The 16,564-nt window shown below is 56.5% G+C and overlaps 7 protein-coding genes across 7 annotated transcripts; 5 read left to right on the forward strand and 2 right to left on the reverse strand.

Moving 5' to 3' along the window:
* Nucleotides 1-1,113: 1,113 nt before the first annotated feature.
* Nucleotides 1,114-1,635, reverse strand: DICSQDRAFT_33119 (uncharacterized protein; the record flags this gene model as incomplete). The annotated part of the gene is made up of 3 exons (XM_007362452.1): nt 1,114-1,217; nt 1,292-1,358; nt 1,459-1,635. Coding segments are annotated over 3 exons (348 nt in total), but the record flags the coding sequence as incomplete, so codon positions are not given.
* Nucleotides 1,636-2,141: 506 nt separating this feature from the next.
* Nucleotides 2,142-5,055, forward strand: DICSQDRAFT_80370 (terpenoid synthase). Its single transcript, XM_007362453.1, has 7 exons — nt 2,142-2,386; nt 2,499-2,915; nt 3,020-3,626; nt 3,740-4,028; nt 4,094-4,132; nt 4,195-4,545; nt 4,609-5,055. The coding sequence occupies exons 3-6, from the start codon at nt 3,214-3,216 to the stop codon at nt 4,492-4,494; spliced, it is 1,041 nt and encodes a 346-aa protein (XP_007362515.1). The 5' UTR covers nt 2,142-2,386; nt 2,499-2,915; nt 3,020-3,213; the 3' UTR covers nt 4,495-4,545; nt 4,609-5,055.
* A 560-nt stretch (nt 5,056-5,615) lies between these two features.
* On the forward strand, nt 5,616-7,753 carry DICSQDRAFT_152948 (uncharacterized protein). The gene is made up of 2 exons (XM_007362454.1): nt 5,616-5,862; nt 5,922-7,753. Exons 1-2 carry the CDS (start codon nt 5,848-5,850, stop codon nt 6,435-6,437), a joined length of 531 nt encoding a protein of 176 aa, XP_007362516.1. The 5' UTR covers nt 5,616-5,847; the 3' UTR covers nt 6,438-7,753.
* A 2,727-nt stretch (nt 7,754-10,480) lies between these two features.
* On the forward strand, nt 10,481-11,513 carry DICSQDRAFT_100023 (uncharacterized protein; the record flags this gene model as incomplete). Its single annotated transcript, XM_007362455.1, has 4 exons — nt 10,481-10,805; nt 10,902-11,072; nt 11,126-11,254; nt 11,307-11,513. The coding sequence occupies exons 1-4, from the start codon at nt 10,731-10,733 to the stop codon at nt 11,511-11,513; spliced, it is 582 nt and encodes a 193-aa protein (XP_007362517.1). The 5' UTR covers nt 10,481-10,730.
* Nucleotides 11,514-11,852: 339 nt separating this feature from the next.
* Nucleotides 11,853-12,433, forward strand: DICSQDRAFT_152949 (uncharacterized protein). Its single transcript, XM_007362456.1, has one exon. The coding sequence runs from the start codon at nt 11,957-11,959 to the stop codon at nt 12,392-12,394; it is 438 nt and encodes a 145-aa protein (XP_007362518.1). The 5' UTR covers nt 11,853-11,956; the 3' UTR covers nt 12,395-12,433.
* A 38-nt stretch (nt 12,434-12,471) lies between these two features.
* DICSQDRAFT_159781 (transcription factor Tfb2) lies at nt 12,472-14,971 on the reverse strand. The gene is made up of 12 exons (XM_007362457.1): nt 14,706-14,971; nt 14,534-14,638; nt 14,344-14,484; nt 14,192-14,291; nt 14,030-14,136; nt 13,878-13,980; nt 13,611-13,823; nt 13,381-13,531; nt 13,197-13,327; nt 13,096-13,143; nt 12,952-13,030; nt 12,472-12,882 (listed from the first exon to the last, which is right to left on the reverse strand). The coding sequence occupies exons 1-12, from the start codon at nt 14,870-14,872 to the stop codon at nt 12,707-12,709; spliced, it is 1,521 nt and encodes a 506-aa protein (XP_007362519.1). The 5' UTR covers nt 14,873-14,971; the 3' UTR covers nt 12,472-12,706.
* A 187-nt stretch (nt 14,972-15,158) lies between these two features.
* DICSQDRAFT_25783 (ankyrin) lies at nt 15,159-16,364 on the forward strand (the record flags this gene model as incomplete). Its single annotated transcript, XM_007362458.1, has 10 exons — nt 15,159-15,183; nt 15,236-15,300; nt 15,353-15,479; nt 15,535-15,622; nt 15,678-15,708; nt 15,758-15,790; nt 15,846-15,880; nt 15,954-16,054; nt 16,120-16,205; nt 16,269-16,364. Coding segments are annotated over 10 exons (687 nt in total), but the record flags the coding sequence as incomplete, so codon positions are not given.
* Nucleotides 16,365-16,564: the final 200 nt, after the last annotated feature.

Genomic DNA, 16,564 nt, shown 5'->3' on the forward strand with positions numbered 1-16,564 from the left:
GGTCGCTCGGGGGGCCATGCCCGGACGCAGTGTCGCTGTCATTTCATTGTCACGATGCGCGACCGCACCCGACGCGGGCATCTGTGCTGCAGCGTGCAGCCTTATGGGCTTCCTCATGAGCGCGAAGACGGGGATGGCGTCGGGCGCGGAAGTGAACACACACCGCAAGCGGCAAACTCTGTGCGCGGCGCGAGCTTTCCTCCAATCATGATGGGCACTTCCGAGCCACACGTCAGCCCCAACGCATGATGGATCTCATGGATCCTTGCATCGTCGAACGCACTGGCGTCGTGGCAGACTGTGGACGCCCTGAGGTGACAACATGCCGACTAAAGTGGGCCGTGGCTACACCAGCCGTCCGCATGGCTAGCGGGACGAGCGGACGGGCGCCTGCGAAGGTTGGCACCGGACAGCACTATACGGCTGCATTCCGAACAGACGATCCCGGAGACCCTGCAGCCAGACGCGGCGGGCGATGGCTTTGATAAGTGGGAGATTATATTACCACTCCGGGCAGATGTGGACTAGAATTGGAGCGGGATGTCGTAAGGCATGCTTGGTATGCGCGCTCCTCGCGAGCACCTCGCCGCCCCAGGGTCGCCGCGGGCAGCGTAATGGCTGCCTATTCGGGCGGGGCAGCAGCGACCTGCCGGCAAGCGCGCTGGAGCACGACAACGGGGGGTTGGCGAATGGCGAGAACGGGCAGGGCAACCCGAGCTCGAAGCATGGAGGGAGGTAGAACAGCGCGCGAAGCGCCACACTTCCGGTTGCATCGCACGGACGGGACTCGAAGCTTGCGCAGGCCATCCTTTGCGCATCACGATTGCCGGCCACGATGTTCAAGTAGCTCGTCGCGTGGGAGGCGTGACGTATGAAGACCGGTTCGTGAGAGCCCGAGCGGAGACGTCGTCGACGCCGAAATTGAGCCGCACCGAGCGTGTCGCAGACATTCCGCGGAGACAAATGCAAGCCCTCGGAGTTTCGTCGCAAACGAGGGGGGAACGGGTATAGTGTGCAAGTACATACAGCTTCCTGAGAAAAGACTATGACGGCCATCTGCCAGAGTGCGGTTCCCGTCTAACCGCTCGCGGTGCTCTTCCGCTGAGAGATGAGAGGAGACTGCGGGAGACTGGGAGGCAGTGGGGGAGGAGCATCGCTACTGATGATGTCTTGGATGGAAGCCTCAAGGGCGTCGACACGGCTTGACATTTGGGTCACTACAGGGAACAGGGCGATAGGATCAATAGGCAATCTTCTTAGGGCGCAGATGGTGCACAGGAAGTGGACATACTGCGATCGAGAATCTGGCTGGACATGTCGTCGAACTTCTGGTCAAGCTGTTCGAGCAGCGACTCCACCTAGGACAGCGGTGCAAAAGAGGAACGACCGTGATCGTTAAAACACGTAGCGGGCTCATTAGCGAGGTAAGGGAGTAATGGAGACACTACCGCTGCGTACAAACGCCGTCAATTCGTGAGGGGACGAAATGTCCGGAGCATATGTATTTGTTGTGGACTTGTTCGCGCCCACTGTAGTTGAGGAGGCAGTGGACAGCGTCGACTGTGCTGTCTGAGGTCGTGATGCCGGAGCAACATTGAGGGGAAGAGCGGGAGAAGATTGTGTCGGCGGTGCCATTGACTGCGTGCGGTAGGTCCGGAGGATGGACTGTGATTGCGATATTGATTGTCCCGCGAGCGATAGCACAAGAATTAGAATCGCGGCGGAGAGTGCTAAGCGAGATGAGATATAGTGCGATTAAGCAGCGGATTTTTGGCCGCGAACAATATGTGTAGTCAGGCGGGAGTACGAGGAGGCGTGGTACAATGTAGACGAGGAGGCTCAGTTCAGACTCTGCGTCAGATCGGCACAGGCCAACCTGGCGCTTGCAGTGCCCGCTCGCGGAGTATCTAGCCATGCGGAGCAAGGCGGGCTTTCTGTTCGAGCGATAGTTTTCGGGCGGCACGCCAAAGGGGCCTGCCGGAGCGGGAGTCGGAGTTGTGAGTCTTGACAAGGGACACGATGAGATCTGGCCGTCGGGTCCGTGCATGGTTGACTGCGGTGTGGCGTGCAGGCTTCTTGTCGCTGTCTGTCGTTCTCCTTGATCTCCTCAGTCGACCGTCTATCTCTGAAACATATCGACGCCTCCATGTATTGTCTGTGTTGGCCCTTGATATCATCCACTTTCATTAGTCTCCATAATGAACGGGTATCACTCCGTCAATCCTCAATCGCTCGACAAGATTGCCAACATTGCGCCGAGTCACCTTCCCCGTCTTAGTGTTACGTGTTCGGCAGCCCTCTTTTGTTTCGCTGGAGTCAATGCTCGAAATAGCAGTCGCCGCACCGCCTCGCAAAGTTACCATCTTGCACCCTGTGGCAGCCTCCTGTGAGTTGTCAAAACAATTGCTGACTATACTGACGCTCATTTAGTTTTGGTTTGGAACGTGTCTTCGCCTGACAAATCGGCCTCAACATGGCTAACCTATCTTGCGCCGAAGTACCGAATGTCGCCCTCGGGAATGAGTTCAGCAAACAAAAACAGGCCCGCATGTCTCACCATCAAGGGTTGACGAGAATCTGGATTATTGTCTATGCATCATCGTTCCGCCTCGGACGCCCCGTTCAGGGTAGTCCCTGTTCAGGAATCGCGCCAGTCGCTGGTCCATGGGACCTGTCGAGCGGCTCCGCTCTTTTCGCACTTTGGGTTTCGCCCGCTCCTATCCGTGACCTTGTTGGTCTTGCTTCAGGCCCTCCCCAAAATGCATGGCGAGCTCCGAGAGGGGCTTGTTTCGAATGAGATACGAGTAGGTTGTCGGCTTCACGCTCAGGGATCGATGTCGATAAGCGATTCGTTACATCCGGAGCCGGGCGCAGAGGGCGCAGCGCTGGCGGGCGATGCGCAGTGACCCGACGCCGTGCGTAACGTCAACCCTTCATTTCTTACCATGCACATTGATACCCGGCGATTGCCTTTACGCGTATTGACAAATTTGGATCATCATCCATCCTCGCTTGACAGATTCGTCATGCCTCATACACAAAACAATACGGAAAGTTTCCCTGCCTCCCGGTCGCTCCGCATAAGGCCGTGGTAGTATATAAGGCACGGGCGGGTGACTCACTCGACGGTGCGACACGTCCTTCCTTCTTGCGCTTGTGTTTTTGTACCACTCCTGTCGTCCACCTTACCTCTCCACTAGTAACTGTACAACCATGGCTGTAACTCCTGCTCCCGTCAACGGCTCGGACTCGACAAAGGAGATCATCCTCAAGTTCCCCGACTTCATCTCCCCCATCCCGTATCCTCTCCGGTGTCATCCGCAGGAACGCGAAGTGTCTCGCCAATCAGAAGAATGGCTCCTCAGCATGGCCAACTTCTCGGAGAAGCAGCGCGCCAAGTTCCTTACGCTCAACGCTGGTCTCCTCAGTGGCTGGTGCTATATCGACTGCACGTTTGACGAGCTCCGCGTCTGCACCGACTTCATGAACTTCCTCTTCACCCTCGACGATTGGACGGACGAGTTCGACACGACGGGCACGCGTGGCCTGGCGGAGTGTGTCATGAACACGCTATACTTCCCTGACACATACAAGTCCGACACCGCCGCGCACCGCCTGACCAAGTCGTAAGTGTTCCTGTGCTATATCGTGTCCCGCCGTTCCCAGGGCTTGTCTGGTCCACTCGGGTAGCAATGTCGTGTTGCTCACGTGACGTTTCTTTTTGTCTTCCTGTCGCTAGGTTCTGGGAGCGCATGCGCGCGACCGCGGGACCTGGCTGCCAGCAACGCCTCCTGTCAACGCTGGATACGTACTTCCAGGCCATCATGCAGCAGGCCGCTGATCGCGGCTCCCGCAACATTCCTGACCTTGAGGAGTACATCTTACTCCGCAGGGATACGAGCGGCTGCAAGACTGGTTTCGCGTTCATCGAGTATGCTGCGAACATTGACCTTCCGGACGAGGTCATTGAGCACCCGATCATCAAGGCCATGTCCGACTCGACGAACGATCTTGTTTCGTGGGCGAACGTGAGTCAATGATGTTCCTTGATCGCCCTGCGAGTACTGGTTTACGGGATCTCCGATCGCTACAGGACGTCCTCTCGTACAACGCGGAACAATCGCGCGGAGACGTGAGTGTTCATGTAACAACTCGTTGCTGCTTTGTTCACATGCTAACGGGCGGTCGTCGTAGACGCACAACCTCGTCTGTGTCCTCATGCACCAGAACAACGTCGACCGCCAGGAGGCCATCGAGCAGGCGGGCGAGCTCTGGAGGAAGACCCTCGATTACTACTTCGAATGCCATAAGGCGCTCCCGTCGTGGGGCCCCGAGATCGACCGCGCCGTCGCGCTCTACGTCCAGGGCCTTGACGACTGGATCATCGCGAACGCGGAGTGGTCGTTCGAGACCGAGCGCTACTTCGGCAAGGAGGGCCCCACCGTGAAGAAGACGCGCCAGATCCCACTCCTTCCCCAGCGCGTCCGTGCTTGAGTGCGCGGTCGCGGCAGTCGCACCGTCTGCTGCGGCGCCTAGGCGTTAGAGGTGAGCGCACATATAGAACTTTGCAGGGCGTCAGAGGGCTGACGGGCTGCGTGTGTCATGCAGGTTGCTTTCCGTCGCACGACAGTATGCGGACCGGGGCGCTGTACCGACACCGCGTGCCCCTCTCTCAAAAGCGCACCACCATCACCACGACCGATACGACCATGGCATGTTGTCATGGTCTCCCCGCTGCGCCGCATGTGGCGTACCCGGGCCCGACATAGAGTAGTAGACCAATGCGAGTATGCAGTAATGAGGTAGAAACCTACAGCAGCGCTAACTTCGTTCTCGCTATCCCCTATTCGTTCGTTTTATTCGCGTCTTCCTGTCATTTATTTTTTTCGGCTTTCCGTTCCCCGCACATCGTTATTCCTGCGCCTCTTTGGAGAACTTACACCTTCGTTTTAGTAATGTCTCACAGAAGTGTAGCACCACCAGTCGTGTATCTAGATTTTATCACTCTACATCTGTCGCGGCATGCACGATTTGCATGCTCGCATCCGGATCCGCCAACGAAGTGCATCCATTGCTACCAGTGTTCGCGCTATCTTTGACCTCTTCGTTGGACGGGCCACTTTGACCTCCGACGCCAGCTCAAAGTCCGCCAATGAGCTGTCTCTGTACGAAAGTTTCGCGGACTAGGCTTCAGGAACAATCCGACGAGCTCGCATCAGTGTGAGAAAGGTGTACCAAGTGACTGGTGTGTCCTGAACATGGGCCGTTGCAAGCGGGAAGGGGCACATTCAAATCGCCTCGTGGTGTGGCGGCGTTCTGCCAACTCTCCACTATGTGGTACCAAATATCTCCTTCTATAGGCACCCGCAAGAACCAGGTCGTAGGAGGAGATTGGACTGACTGTTTGGGCGAGTGTGGGAGCGGACGAAGCAGGAGAACGTGTGCAATTCGTTCGCGCCTGCACGTTTCGCAGCCTTCCTCCTTCCGCAGCGACGTCCCAGGCATGGCGGCCGCTTCCCCCGGACCGACCCGGCCGGACTTTGAAAAGTGGGGTGGCCCCAGACCGACTGACAGAGCTCGGTGCGTTCAGCTCTTTGCAACCGTCTGTCTACGTACGAATGCCAGTGTCTCGGTGGCATGCACTCGTCAACTGCTGCCTGAACGTTCTGCAAACTTGTGTGGTGCCCGCCGGACAATTATGGCGTCGACATGTCCATCATGGGCACCCTTTGCAGCTCAGCGAATCATGCGGCTTCCGCCCGCGACGGTTTTGCCCTGATCTTCGCTGCACGTTCAGTCCCACCGTGATACAGACAAGAGCCAAGAGCCAATTGCTGCTGCTCCGACATGGGCCCGTATGTTGTGCGTGATCTTGTCCTCTTGCTGGCTGCGCTTTGTACTGTCTAATATGAGCAATTCAGAAGGCGACAGCGTCTGTCCACTGCCAGTTAGAGCTCACGCTGGGCATCGACGCGCGCGCATCCCGCGATCCCGATGGTCCAGCCTCCCCAGCCACCGTCCTCCGAATCTCGAGACGTCGGTCTGTGTATTTCGCCCCGACGCAGCGACCGCAATATTCGGGCGTACGTGGGCTGACAGTCGAAACACGACGACGGACCATTGACGATGTCCAACAGAGCTACCACTGCTCGCGAGGCGCACGCACTGACACCATCTGCACACGAGACCCCGCTCAATCACCAGGTTCACGTCCTTGGTGTGCGTGTGCGGGGAAGGCCGAACGCTCGGGCTTGGGCCGAAGGGCAATGTTCACTCAACTGCCCCAACTGAAGCCGGTGCGAAAGTTGCAACGCAGAACGGGGCAGCGTAGGGCCCTCTCTCTGGCTCTGCGGCTAAGATTTCTCGAGTCGGGGTTTCACGGGGCAACGTTCGCACTTCAGTGTGCAGATGTTTGCTATTCCAGAAGGGTTCCATGACGAGCCCCGGATTGTCTGGGTCTTGGTCTGCCCCGAGAGAGTCCACCCTCGGCCATTCGGCTATGGCTGTTGTCACAACATGGTGCTACGCGGACACGATCGCCCCTTCTGTTCGTTTTCGGCTCCTTGCCAATGTGTCAACGGCCCGCACCGAAGACAGCTTCGTGCTGCGCTGACAGCCGCCATCCGCTTACCCGGAAGGCGGTACGCTCTTCTCGCTTGGAGCCCGCTCGCGCTTCCTCGGATCGTCACCTCGATATCGTCGTCTTGCAGTGCGGTGTCTCTCCTGCTCGTCATCTTTCACGCGCTGGCTGGGGCCGACATACTGGCGGATTGCAGTTTCCCGGAGGGGGTTGTCGGAGTCGGCTGTGGGCTAATCGGGGGTGTCTGTCCATGGTACTATTCATTTCCCCTGCGTACCCCACTGGTCCTCTAAACAAGGCACTACCTAAGTCTCCGGTGTGCATGCTTCGAGCGGTCTTTGAATGTTCCTGACCGTCGACACGCAGTGGACTCCCCTGACATGGAGCGCCTGAACTTGAAAACAGCACTTCGACGTCTACGCTGACCGACTCAATAGCCAAAACAGCGGTTGAAGGGCGCTATTCTTCCCTTCGGACCACCGTACGAGGCTTTTCGCACACCAAGACCGCACGTTCGCCTTACCACGGTAGCACGAGGACGATTCCAGAGCGCGCTCTTCTCTACCCCTGTCGGCTATCGGCATGCCCTCGCTGAACGTTGACTGGTGACCACCGGCTCGAACTCGCCTCGGTCAGTGCCGCTATCATCTTCCGCTCAGTACTCATATCGTCCACGGCCGAATGTATTTTTGCGCGGGGATCGTTCGTCGGCCGCAATTACTAGACAGTGCGGTTGCGCCCCATATCGGCGCCATCGATCAGGGTGGGCGCGATACACGTGTTCGAACCCACAAGCTACTTCCCCTTCTCTGCGTTCAGGTGGGAAGCGGGCTCGCTGGAGGGGGCTACTCGTCTGCTCCCAACGCAACGGTGCTACGTCATTGCCTTCTCCCGCGACTTCGCTACGGACCATCGACCATCGACACATCGACGGAAATCTGCGATCGATAGGTGACGCGAATTTACATGGCTCGCCTTGGTGAGTCTATCTTACGCCGATCTCCCTCTCGCGCGTCGCCCACGCCCAGTGTCTCGCTCGCGAGGCAGTATGCGGTGTTGTGTGTTCAGGTTTCTAGAACGCGGCATGTTCTGGACTACGCTGTTGTGAGCGGATCTAGGAGTAGGCTTGGTTTGTTGGCGAGCCGTGCGTGTGCAGGAAGGCAGACTCACTTGAGAGCCCGGCGCTCCCATGATGCCATCGCTCTGCTATTACCTAAAGTTGTGCAAGGCATTACTCATAGAGAGAGCCCGTTTTCCTTGGCAGGCTGAAGCCGTTGTGGCGTTTCCGCTTTAGGCTTCACAGTCCGCTATCCTCCTCTCAGCTCTTCTAGGAAGACCCAGACCGGTCGTGGGCAGCACCGTTCGGTGGAGAGACGGAGCTAGGGAGAACAACGGCAGGCAAAGCAGCGATTGGCTGCCTGCAGGCTACTCAGCTTCGACTCGTGGCGTACCCTTTTGTGGCCGGTTCCGTCCTGCCGTTGGGAAGCGCAGCTCTACTCATGGCACTCGGTTCACACATCCCACTGGGCGCCATCGGTTCGTCCTCCGTTTTACCCGTCGTTGTTCCCGCGAACTGTTGTCCTGAGCATGACGGGAATGAGATTAATGCCTGTGCAGTGCGCGAGTGTCTGTCGTCCTGCCAGATAGCTATGTCTCATATCGCCGTCTTCAAGCTTCACCCGCCTGTGCGTCATTCCTGCGAAGCGTCGGATGGTGTTGCTTGTCACCTCGACGTCAGTGTATCACCCTTCGTAGCGGTTGCTGGGAACGCTCAACGGTCATATGTCCGTTTCTTGCTCGAGTGCACCGCCTGATGTGTACGTACCAATGTGTTCCTGCAGAGCACAAGATTGAGGAGGCACGATAGCCCAAGTGCCACTGACGGATCAAACCCTAAAGCAAGGTTCATCTTTGTTAGCTGTGGTAAGGTGAGGTACAAATTTTCGCCTTCCGGGCAACTTTTGCATTCCCGCCGAGGTTGAGGTTCTCTTTTGCGTACGTACAACGAGGCCTTCTACCTCCTCTCCTCAGCAGCTTCTCAGGCCTCGGCTTTCTGCGGGTCTCTATTGCCAAGAACTCGAAGACGATCGAGAGATGAGGCAAAGTCAGTGTGTCAGCGGGGGTAGCGCGGGAAGATGTGGACCATGCGGGGACATATTGATTCCGCGAACCGTTAGGTTCACAAAGAAGTCGGGACCGCCGGTGAATTTCTGGCACGCTGACTTTCGGGCACGCTTCGGCCCCCTTGTCTACAGCTTCCGTGGTCAATTCTCCCAAGTCAATCTGTCTTTTCGCGCCCCCTACCCGTCCTCAACCTCAGACGCGCTCTCAAACAGATGCAGAGCCTAGCCTGGCGCCTTGGCCCGGCGACCAATCTGCGGTCAAGGCGAGGATAACGGGGCATCAGCGCATCTAATGAACAGATGTCGAGCAGACCTCCGACGGCGGACGCGATGTTCTCGGGGAACGGCGGGGATAGACCTCCTCCTTGTTTCTCTTTTGGACCCTTCCATGTCTCTGCTTGTGGCGTCCCCCCGACATCCCCAGGCCTAGAAGACACAGTGTGTACCTGGCTGAAGTTTGCCGGCGAACTGGCCCCCTTCGCAAGTATGGGCATGCGTTTCAAGGAATGCCACCGATGCATCGCCCTTGCACGTAACGTCCCTGCTGCTGAGGACCTTTCATTGTTGCTTCCAATAGACTGCGAACGTGATGGTGCCTGCATGAGTTGCAAGACCGCTATTCTCTGTCGCGGCAGATGAGGCGGGTGGAGTAGGTTATAGCTGACGATGCTCTAGTGAGTCACGATATGCGAGCGGTGCGAATAGTGCTGATCATGGAGCAGCTGTCTCCAAACAGAAGTAGCGTCGACGGCTGCAGTTGACGGGAGCAGCAATGAAGACACGAAGTAGCACGCGCGAGCTTCGGAAAGGGGCTGCTAGGCCAGCGGCTGGGACGATGTCAAGGAGCCGAGTAGATGGCTGGCCCGGTGTTCAAGTCCAGAAGGGGTCGAAGGGATGTAGTGCTTTCAATCGCGGCATCGCGGACTTTGAACTATCCTCATACGGAGATCATCTGGAGGGGAATGACCGATTACGTCGATGAACTCAACGTCGAGAACCACTATCAAAGAGACAGCACGAGCCGGCGGCGAAAATGCGCGGGACCTACGGAACCTCCCACTGAGTAGAAAAGGGTATAGCTAAACTTGACCCGAGGGCTCGAGGTAGGTCTCTTGCTTATCAATGAATCGATGGGACGTATGACCCTGAGGATGTCAAAGGACAATGAAGAACGAATGCAAGAGGTAACGACTGTTCGTCAGTGCCTGTTTGGCCGGATTCCTGACACGAGAATGGACATTCGGGGCCCCCTTGATCCTGTGCGCTTGAATGAGTCACGCTCTCTGCATTTGCCCCATTGCCGTTTCGTGCAAATACTTACAAAGTCCAAATTGCATCAGACAGGCCAAGACGCGAACCAGCTTCTCTTCGGAAATTGTCATGCGGAACCTGCGCTTACGGCAACCCACGTCGAGAACGAGGCGCTTTCGCTTCCCACTCAGCCGGGTCACCCTCCGACAGTGCGGACGGGAGTAGGTTCCAGCATTTTATTCTCCCTCTCACCGATCGAGTCGTTGCCACGCGTTCGACCGCACCATTACATGGTATATGGAGCATGTGACAAGTCGGCCATTTTTGAGCAGGCGGCATTGATGGCCTCGATTCGCACTGGGAGCGCAAGCAAGTATTGCAAGCACCACGTTACCACTGGGACTTGACACGATTTCGCAGGGAGCGCCGCGGAGCCAGAATGATCGCAGCAACAACTCATACGGAGCTTTCAGATAGGACCGGCGTTCAACCCATTGTGGAGGCGGAGGCAAGTTTATGGTGGAACTGACGCTGTACCTCAAAACAGGAAGTCGGACCTGGAAGACTGCCACACTCAGCTGTATTGTGTAAAACGACCGTTTGGTGCGTGGCGAATTGATCGATGTTACACTTACTTCTCGTTGTCACTTCCGAAGAAGAAGAGTTCGTGACTGGGAGCGGCTTTTCCTATAACTAGGGCCCGTCTCAGTGGAGGCACAACAACTCCCCTCTTCCCCTCTGGACATTGCTTGACGATCGCGACTGCCACGACTGCAATGGCTATGTCTACAGACACCCCATTATTCGAAGGCTTTGTCGACACGACCATGGACGCCCTGCGCCTCATCGAGGTTTGTCTCCTCGCCTTCGTTGGTCAAACTGTCGGCGAGGCTGACCGTAATGCCTCCGCCCGCGTCTCTTCTTCCCGGGCTCTCATTGACCCACAGGCTGCGCGCAGAGGTTTGATCCCCAGGGTCACCCGTCGCTTGAATGACTTCGAGCGGCGCACTATGGTCAAAAGCGGAGCCGTCTTCATCTTCAGCGTCGAGGAGAGCGGCATCAAACGATGGACGGAAGGCTTGGCCTGGTCCCAATCCCGTATTTCTGGAAACTTTCTCGTATGCGCTGTTGCCCGCCCTCGCACGTGGGACAGTTCTGACAATTCCGTTAGCTCTATCGGGAGGTCGCGGACCGAAGTGCTCGCACTTCACAACAGCTCGCGGACATACCAATGTACCCACACAGGGCCCACCTTCCGGAACCACAGCTCAGCTACAAGCCGCGCGGCCTCGTGAAGAAGGTATTAGCTATGTCTGTTTTCGAATTGGCCGCATGAAGCTAATGGTCAGCAGACAATCACGGTCAAGATAGACGGGTCCGATTATCACCTCATCTCCTATTACACCCAAGAAGACCTCGCTACCGGCCTTTTGCGGAGGCCGACAAGCCACCCAGATCTCATGGCGATCGAAATCCCTCCGGAGCTCACGCGGTCAACGAACTTCCGCTATCCGCCAAATCTTGAAGAAGCCCATGAGACAGTGGGTTCCCATGGGTGAGCGAGTTCTCGCAGATCCTAAGCTAGACGACCTCTCTGACGCTTACAATCGTGGTGACGTTCAGCAGCGACAGAGACGCGATTGATCATCAGACGGTTCACGCACCTGGGATGTCTCCTCCCTCTCCAGGAATGTCAGGGAGTATACCATCTTCGCCCATTGGCGAGGACTCCTCGGGCATCCCGCACAACGCGTTCACGCGTCACCCCGGTGACACCTCAGGATACTACTACCATGGCCAGACTCGGCTGGCCTCACTCGACACGGGGATCACAAGCACGTCCGCTCAGGGACACTCTTCGGTATCACCGCTCGCGGGCATTCCCACCAGCCCCCGCGCGCATCCATACGCAAGGAGAACCACGGGCACCTCGCCGTCTTCCTGGCAGTCCTCGGTCCACGGAGCGTATGACTCGCTTGGTACGCCGTCCTCTGCAGCGGCGATGTACTCTAGCCCCGCCTACTCCAGCCACACGCACCTCACCTCCGCGTACGATCAGCGCCGCGACAGCTGGGCTTCACATGCTGCGCTGCACCACGAGCCTCGGGGATTGGCAGACGGGGGCTCCGATGGGTCTGGTCCCGCGGTTTTGTCGTGGTCTCCCACAGGATCCCCCATACTCGGTCAAACGCTCGCATCAGCTCCAGCCGTCGCCTTCTCCGCTGCGGCAAACTTGCCGGCGGGCAGGGCGCGCGATCATTTCCGCGTGCGCTCGTACCCTTCGATGCAGTGGCAGTACGAGCATGCAAGTGTCCTTCCTCATTCGTCGCAGGTGCACCACCATCCGTTACCGTACGCTCTAGAACGGGGCGCGACAGCAGCCAGCGCGGGAGGATTCCACAGGTATGGCGGCGGAGAAGGGGCTCACGCCGACCGCTAGTTGGGGCGGAGAACGTAAGCGGACTATATCTCGGACACGCACGCACCGGAACTGAGACTTGTACTATTCTATTGCGGGTTTTGAGAGCATTTGTTGTAATCGTGAACGTAACACTATCCACCCTGTACTGCTGTTGATTGGTTGTCAACTCCTAGAGGCGCAGGCGCGAACACCCAGACGAGCGGACACCCTTTCCACAACGTGATTGTTCGTTTTAGCATCTTCTCTGAGAAAACATGCGGCGGCTGTGATGCGTCAATACATAACATGCAACGATAGGAAGGCAGGGAAAATGTGCCAATAGCGTCAGGTCTAAGCATTCCCTGCCGACCGTCGCTCGATGTACCCTCGAATATTCATGTGCCCTTCAACGCTGCCGAAGAAACACCGTTTCGAGGGGTTCTCCCATAACACGACACCGAGTTTCTTCGCGTAGTCGAGGACCCACTCGTAGTCGGCATGTGAAGCGAAGGCCGTATACAAATATCCTGCCGACGGTCAGAAGATCAGTCCTCGTGTTGTATGACGTCGATGAGCTTAAATGGCACGGCAGTGACCTTCTTGCGACTTCACACGGTTTCTCTCAAGTTCCCACAGGCGGATTTGGTCCTGCACAGTGACTGGAAGAAGGGGTTTCTGGAAATGGGAGAGCGAGTTGAAAATCTGTTCGGAGGTGGTCCCAAGGAGGTTATCGGACTTACATTCTTGCGCATTTGGGGGTGGGCGTGCGTGATGAGATAACTGATGATCTTGACGGCTGTCGGCAAGATTCTACCGGCTGCACAACATGCAAGGCACATACCTGGTCGGCAGTGATGCCATTCGCGAGTGCTTTCTTGACGCTGTCACGAGTAATCTGGCCCACCACTAGATTGGGGAATCGATACTTGAGCGTTACGAAGAGGTTCAAGACGGCGATTTGGAGTGGATTATCTGTGCTTTCGTGACATCTCAACGCCGGCGGGCTCGTAGCACATCCAACTTACCCGTGTATGCGTAAAGGCGGTAGTTGGTCTCGAGGACGATGAACCCCTGAACATGCGATCCGTCTCCCGTGCCGGCGGACGTGGGAAGTGGTGGTGACGAAGACGTCAGTGTAGTTGCTAGTCTGGTCGGACTGAACTTCCTAGACGTCGCCTGCGATAGGAGGAAGGTAGATGGGGGTATCTATGATGTCAACACACTCCGGCTGAGAAGAGATGTCAATGACGCTGACCGTGCGTTGTCTGATCAGACCATAGTCCCGCAGATCTTCGAGCATTGCTTTTTGAGTGGCACTCAGGTTTTCCGTGGAATAGCTCTGAGCATGTGGTATAGCTTGAGTGACTTGCGCAATGAATTGAATGGTGTGTACTCCAACCTTGCCAAGTTCGGTGGTGGACAACATCAACAGGAAGCTGAGGACCTCTACAAGGTCCATCTGTCTTTCCTGGGGGATACAGGACGTCCAGCGTACCATCGTCAGAAAGAGATCTAAAATTACCTCTGCCATCTGAAGGTACTGCAGGAGCAGTTCCCATAGTTGCTCATGCGGTGGGTGAAGGAGGAATTGGAACCCCGCGGATGTGATTTGCAAAGTAGCGCCACTGACAGCGTTAAGCCCTAGAGGAATGTCATCGTCCGAATGATACGCACTGTACGGTGGCCATAAGGCCGCTGCGCTGGAGCAAGTATAGCACCCCTTGTGATGGTTTGGCAGGGAACTGGCCCGTACCCGAAGAGACCATGTAGTACAGAATGGTCTAAATCCGATATATTACTCATCTGTCACGACCTTGCGAGTAGAAGAAGCCGAACCTCCCAGCGTTCCAGCGCAAATGCATCTAAAGCTTCTATATCTGGAGGGGGATGTTTGTCGTCGTTTTCGGCGAGTATACCGAAACTGCCGCTTGTCCCGCTGTTACGAGAATCGATCAGCGGAGATGACGAAAACCATCTGCACTGCTCACCCTCCTGTGATGGCTTGTCGCAAGCTCGCTTTGAAGGTGGGATTGAGATTGTGCTTCACAGGCTGCGGAGGTCCTGGCCTTGTCGATTGTTGGGGTAAGATGTGGAGACTCTGTAAAGTAGACAAAGCTTCCTGATACGGCCTGCGGAGGTTGAACGTCGATGAGAGGGAGCGGGGGTCTTAGGACTTACCGTTTGCCTTCCCGAGTGACCCACGCTGCCATGGTTGCTCCTGGAATCGGAGTTTCGAGCCATAGTAGGTTCATCACAATTTGTCGTTCCAAGGGCTGGAGTAACCTAGAATTTGGTCGCGTCGTCAGAGACGACCGCCACGTAAGATAACATGGTAGGGGGGGACAGTAACCTAAAGATTGACAAGCACGAAGAAGGCTTCTGATAGAGCCTGTTCATGGTAGACTGTGGTTGGGATAACAGGAAGCCAATGAGGCGATGTGATGTCTCCCCGCCATCCACCATGGAGGCTTTGGAAGACTCTCCTGCAGGTCTGATGCGGATGGACGGGCCCACCATAGCGTTTCATTCACGTGTAATTTCGATTGACCTACGAGAGGATCTGTGGTTCAGACAGATGACGCTAACGGCGTTGAACCCTGGGTGAACCACTCGGACAAACAAAGACGGAGGTGTGTTGTAGAGGCGCCTGCTCGCGCTGATTGCAAGCGCCCCGTGGCGTGGCACCCGTGAGAACGTACGCGCCGGTCATTGGCGCCGGCATACGCGTACCCATCGTCGCGTCTCGTTCCCGCCTCCTTCTCGAAAACAGTGTCCATACATTTCGGCGGGAATGCCCAACACTTCAGTCCATGACGCAGCTTTGAACAGTGAGCTGGATTTTCTTGGCACAAGGCTGTTCAACTGATTCATGTTCTATAGAGCAGTTCGGCTTGGTTCGGTCTTTGGTTTCGCAAGACCCCGTACTCGTGAATGCTATAGACGACGTAAGCCCGCTCCACGTGTTTGTAACCATATCTCGGCTGAAGTTCCCTGCAGGATGGGCGGACGCCTCTGCACTGGGCTGCGTCGTCTGGCTCTGTGGATATTGTTCGGTTTTTAATAGATCAGAAGGCCGACGTCAATCGCGGTGACAGTGGCGGTTGGACGCCGCTCCACATTGCGTGTGTGTACCCATGGGTATCTTAGTGTCTGCACCATCTCATTGTCGAGTACGAAAGCAAGCGGTGGCTTTGACGACGTTGTCCGGGAATTGCTCGGCGCAGGCGCAGAAGTGAATCGAACGAATGACAAAGGCATTACTCCTCTGTGAGTTGTGTTATTGCGTCGTAGAAAGTTTTCTCCTCTAAACACAACTTTACAGGCATTACGCGGCATCGAAATCTCGAATCGAGGTATCTCGATTACCCTGAGATCCTTTGCTTCTAGCTAACTGCCACACAGATCGGCAAGCTGCTGATCGCGAGAGGAGCTGACGTACGCGCGCCGGCCATCTATTGCTTGGTCTCGGTTTCTCACATAGGATGTACAGATCAACGCTCGAGATAAGGCAAATCAGACTCCACTGTTTGTCCCAGGTTCCCAGCCACGCGCGTATGACGTCCGTACTGACGGAGTCGTTGCTCGCTACCCAATACAGGCATAGGGCGGCGACGACAGGGTCGACGGGCTTCATAAATCTCCTTCTGAACCCGCCTGAGGGGTCTCCCAAGACCCGCCTCAATACCGCGGATCGCGTTGGTACGTCGGCTTGTCCTATAGTACGTAACGTCGGCGTGATTGCTGACTGCCCAAACGGCGGCCAGGCAACACGCCGCTGCACCTTGCGATGGAGTCGGCGCACGCAGAGGCAGCTTGTCTCCTCATTGAGGCTGGCGCAGATCGTGAGCGGGTGCGTCGGAACACTTTTTTTTTGCCAAGCTGCAATCTCACAACATCACATCTGACCTTGCAGGAGAATCTCGATGGCGAGATGCCAGAAGATCTCGAGGGCGTGGGCGGACAGGAACAACGACGTGCGAAGGCGTACGTCATTGAACGATGTGGCAAACGGTGACCAGCGACGATGGATCGACCATCTGCGATCCGTCGTTCACGATCTGTGCGCACGATCCGGGTACGCGGGGTACGCGTCCAATCTCAAAGAGGCTCGTCATCAAGTAGCCGGAAGAAGTCGTTTTGAACTTTGTATTGTGAACGCTAATTGTATCCGACGCCTCGGGCTCCTTGTATGTTGTACACTCGGAGCCG

This window comes from Dichomitus squalens (assembly GCF_000275845.1).
Source record: "Dichomitus squalens LYAD-421 SS1 unplaced genomic scaffold DICSQscaffold_4, whole genome shotgun sequence".
Taxonomy (NCBI): domain Eukaryota; kingdom Fungi; phylum Basidiomycota; class Agaricomycetes; order Polyporales; family Polyporaceae; genus Dichomitus; species Dichomitus squalens.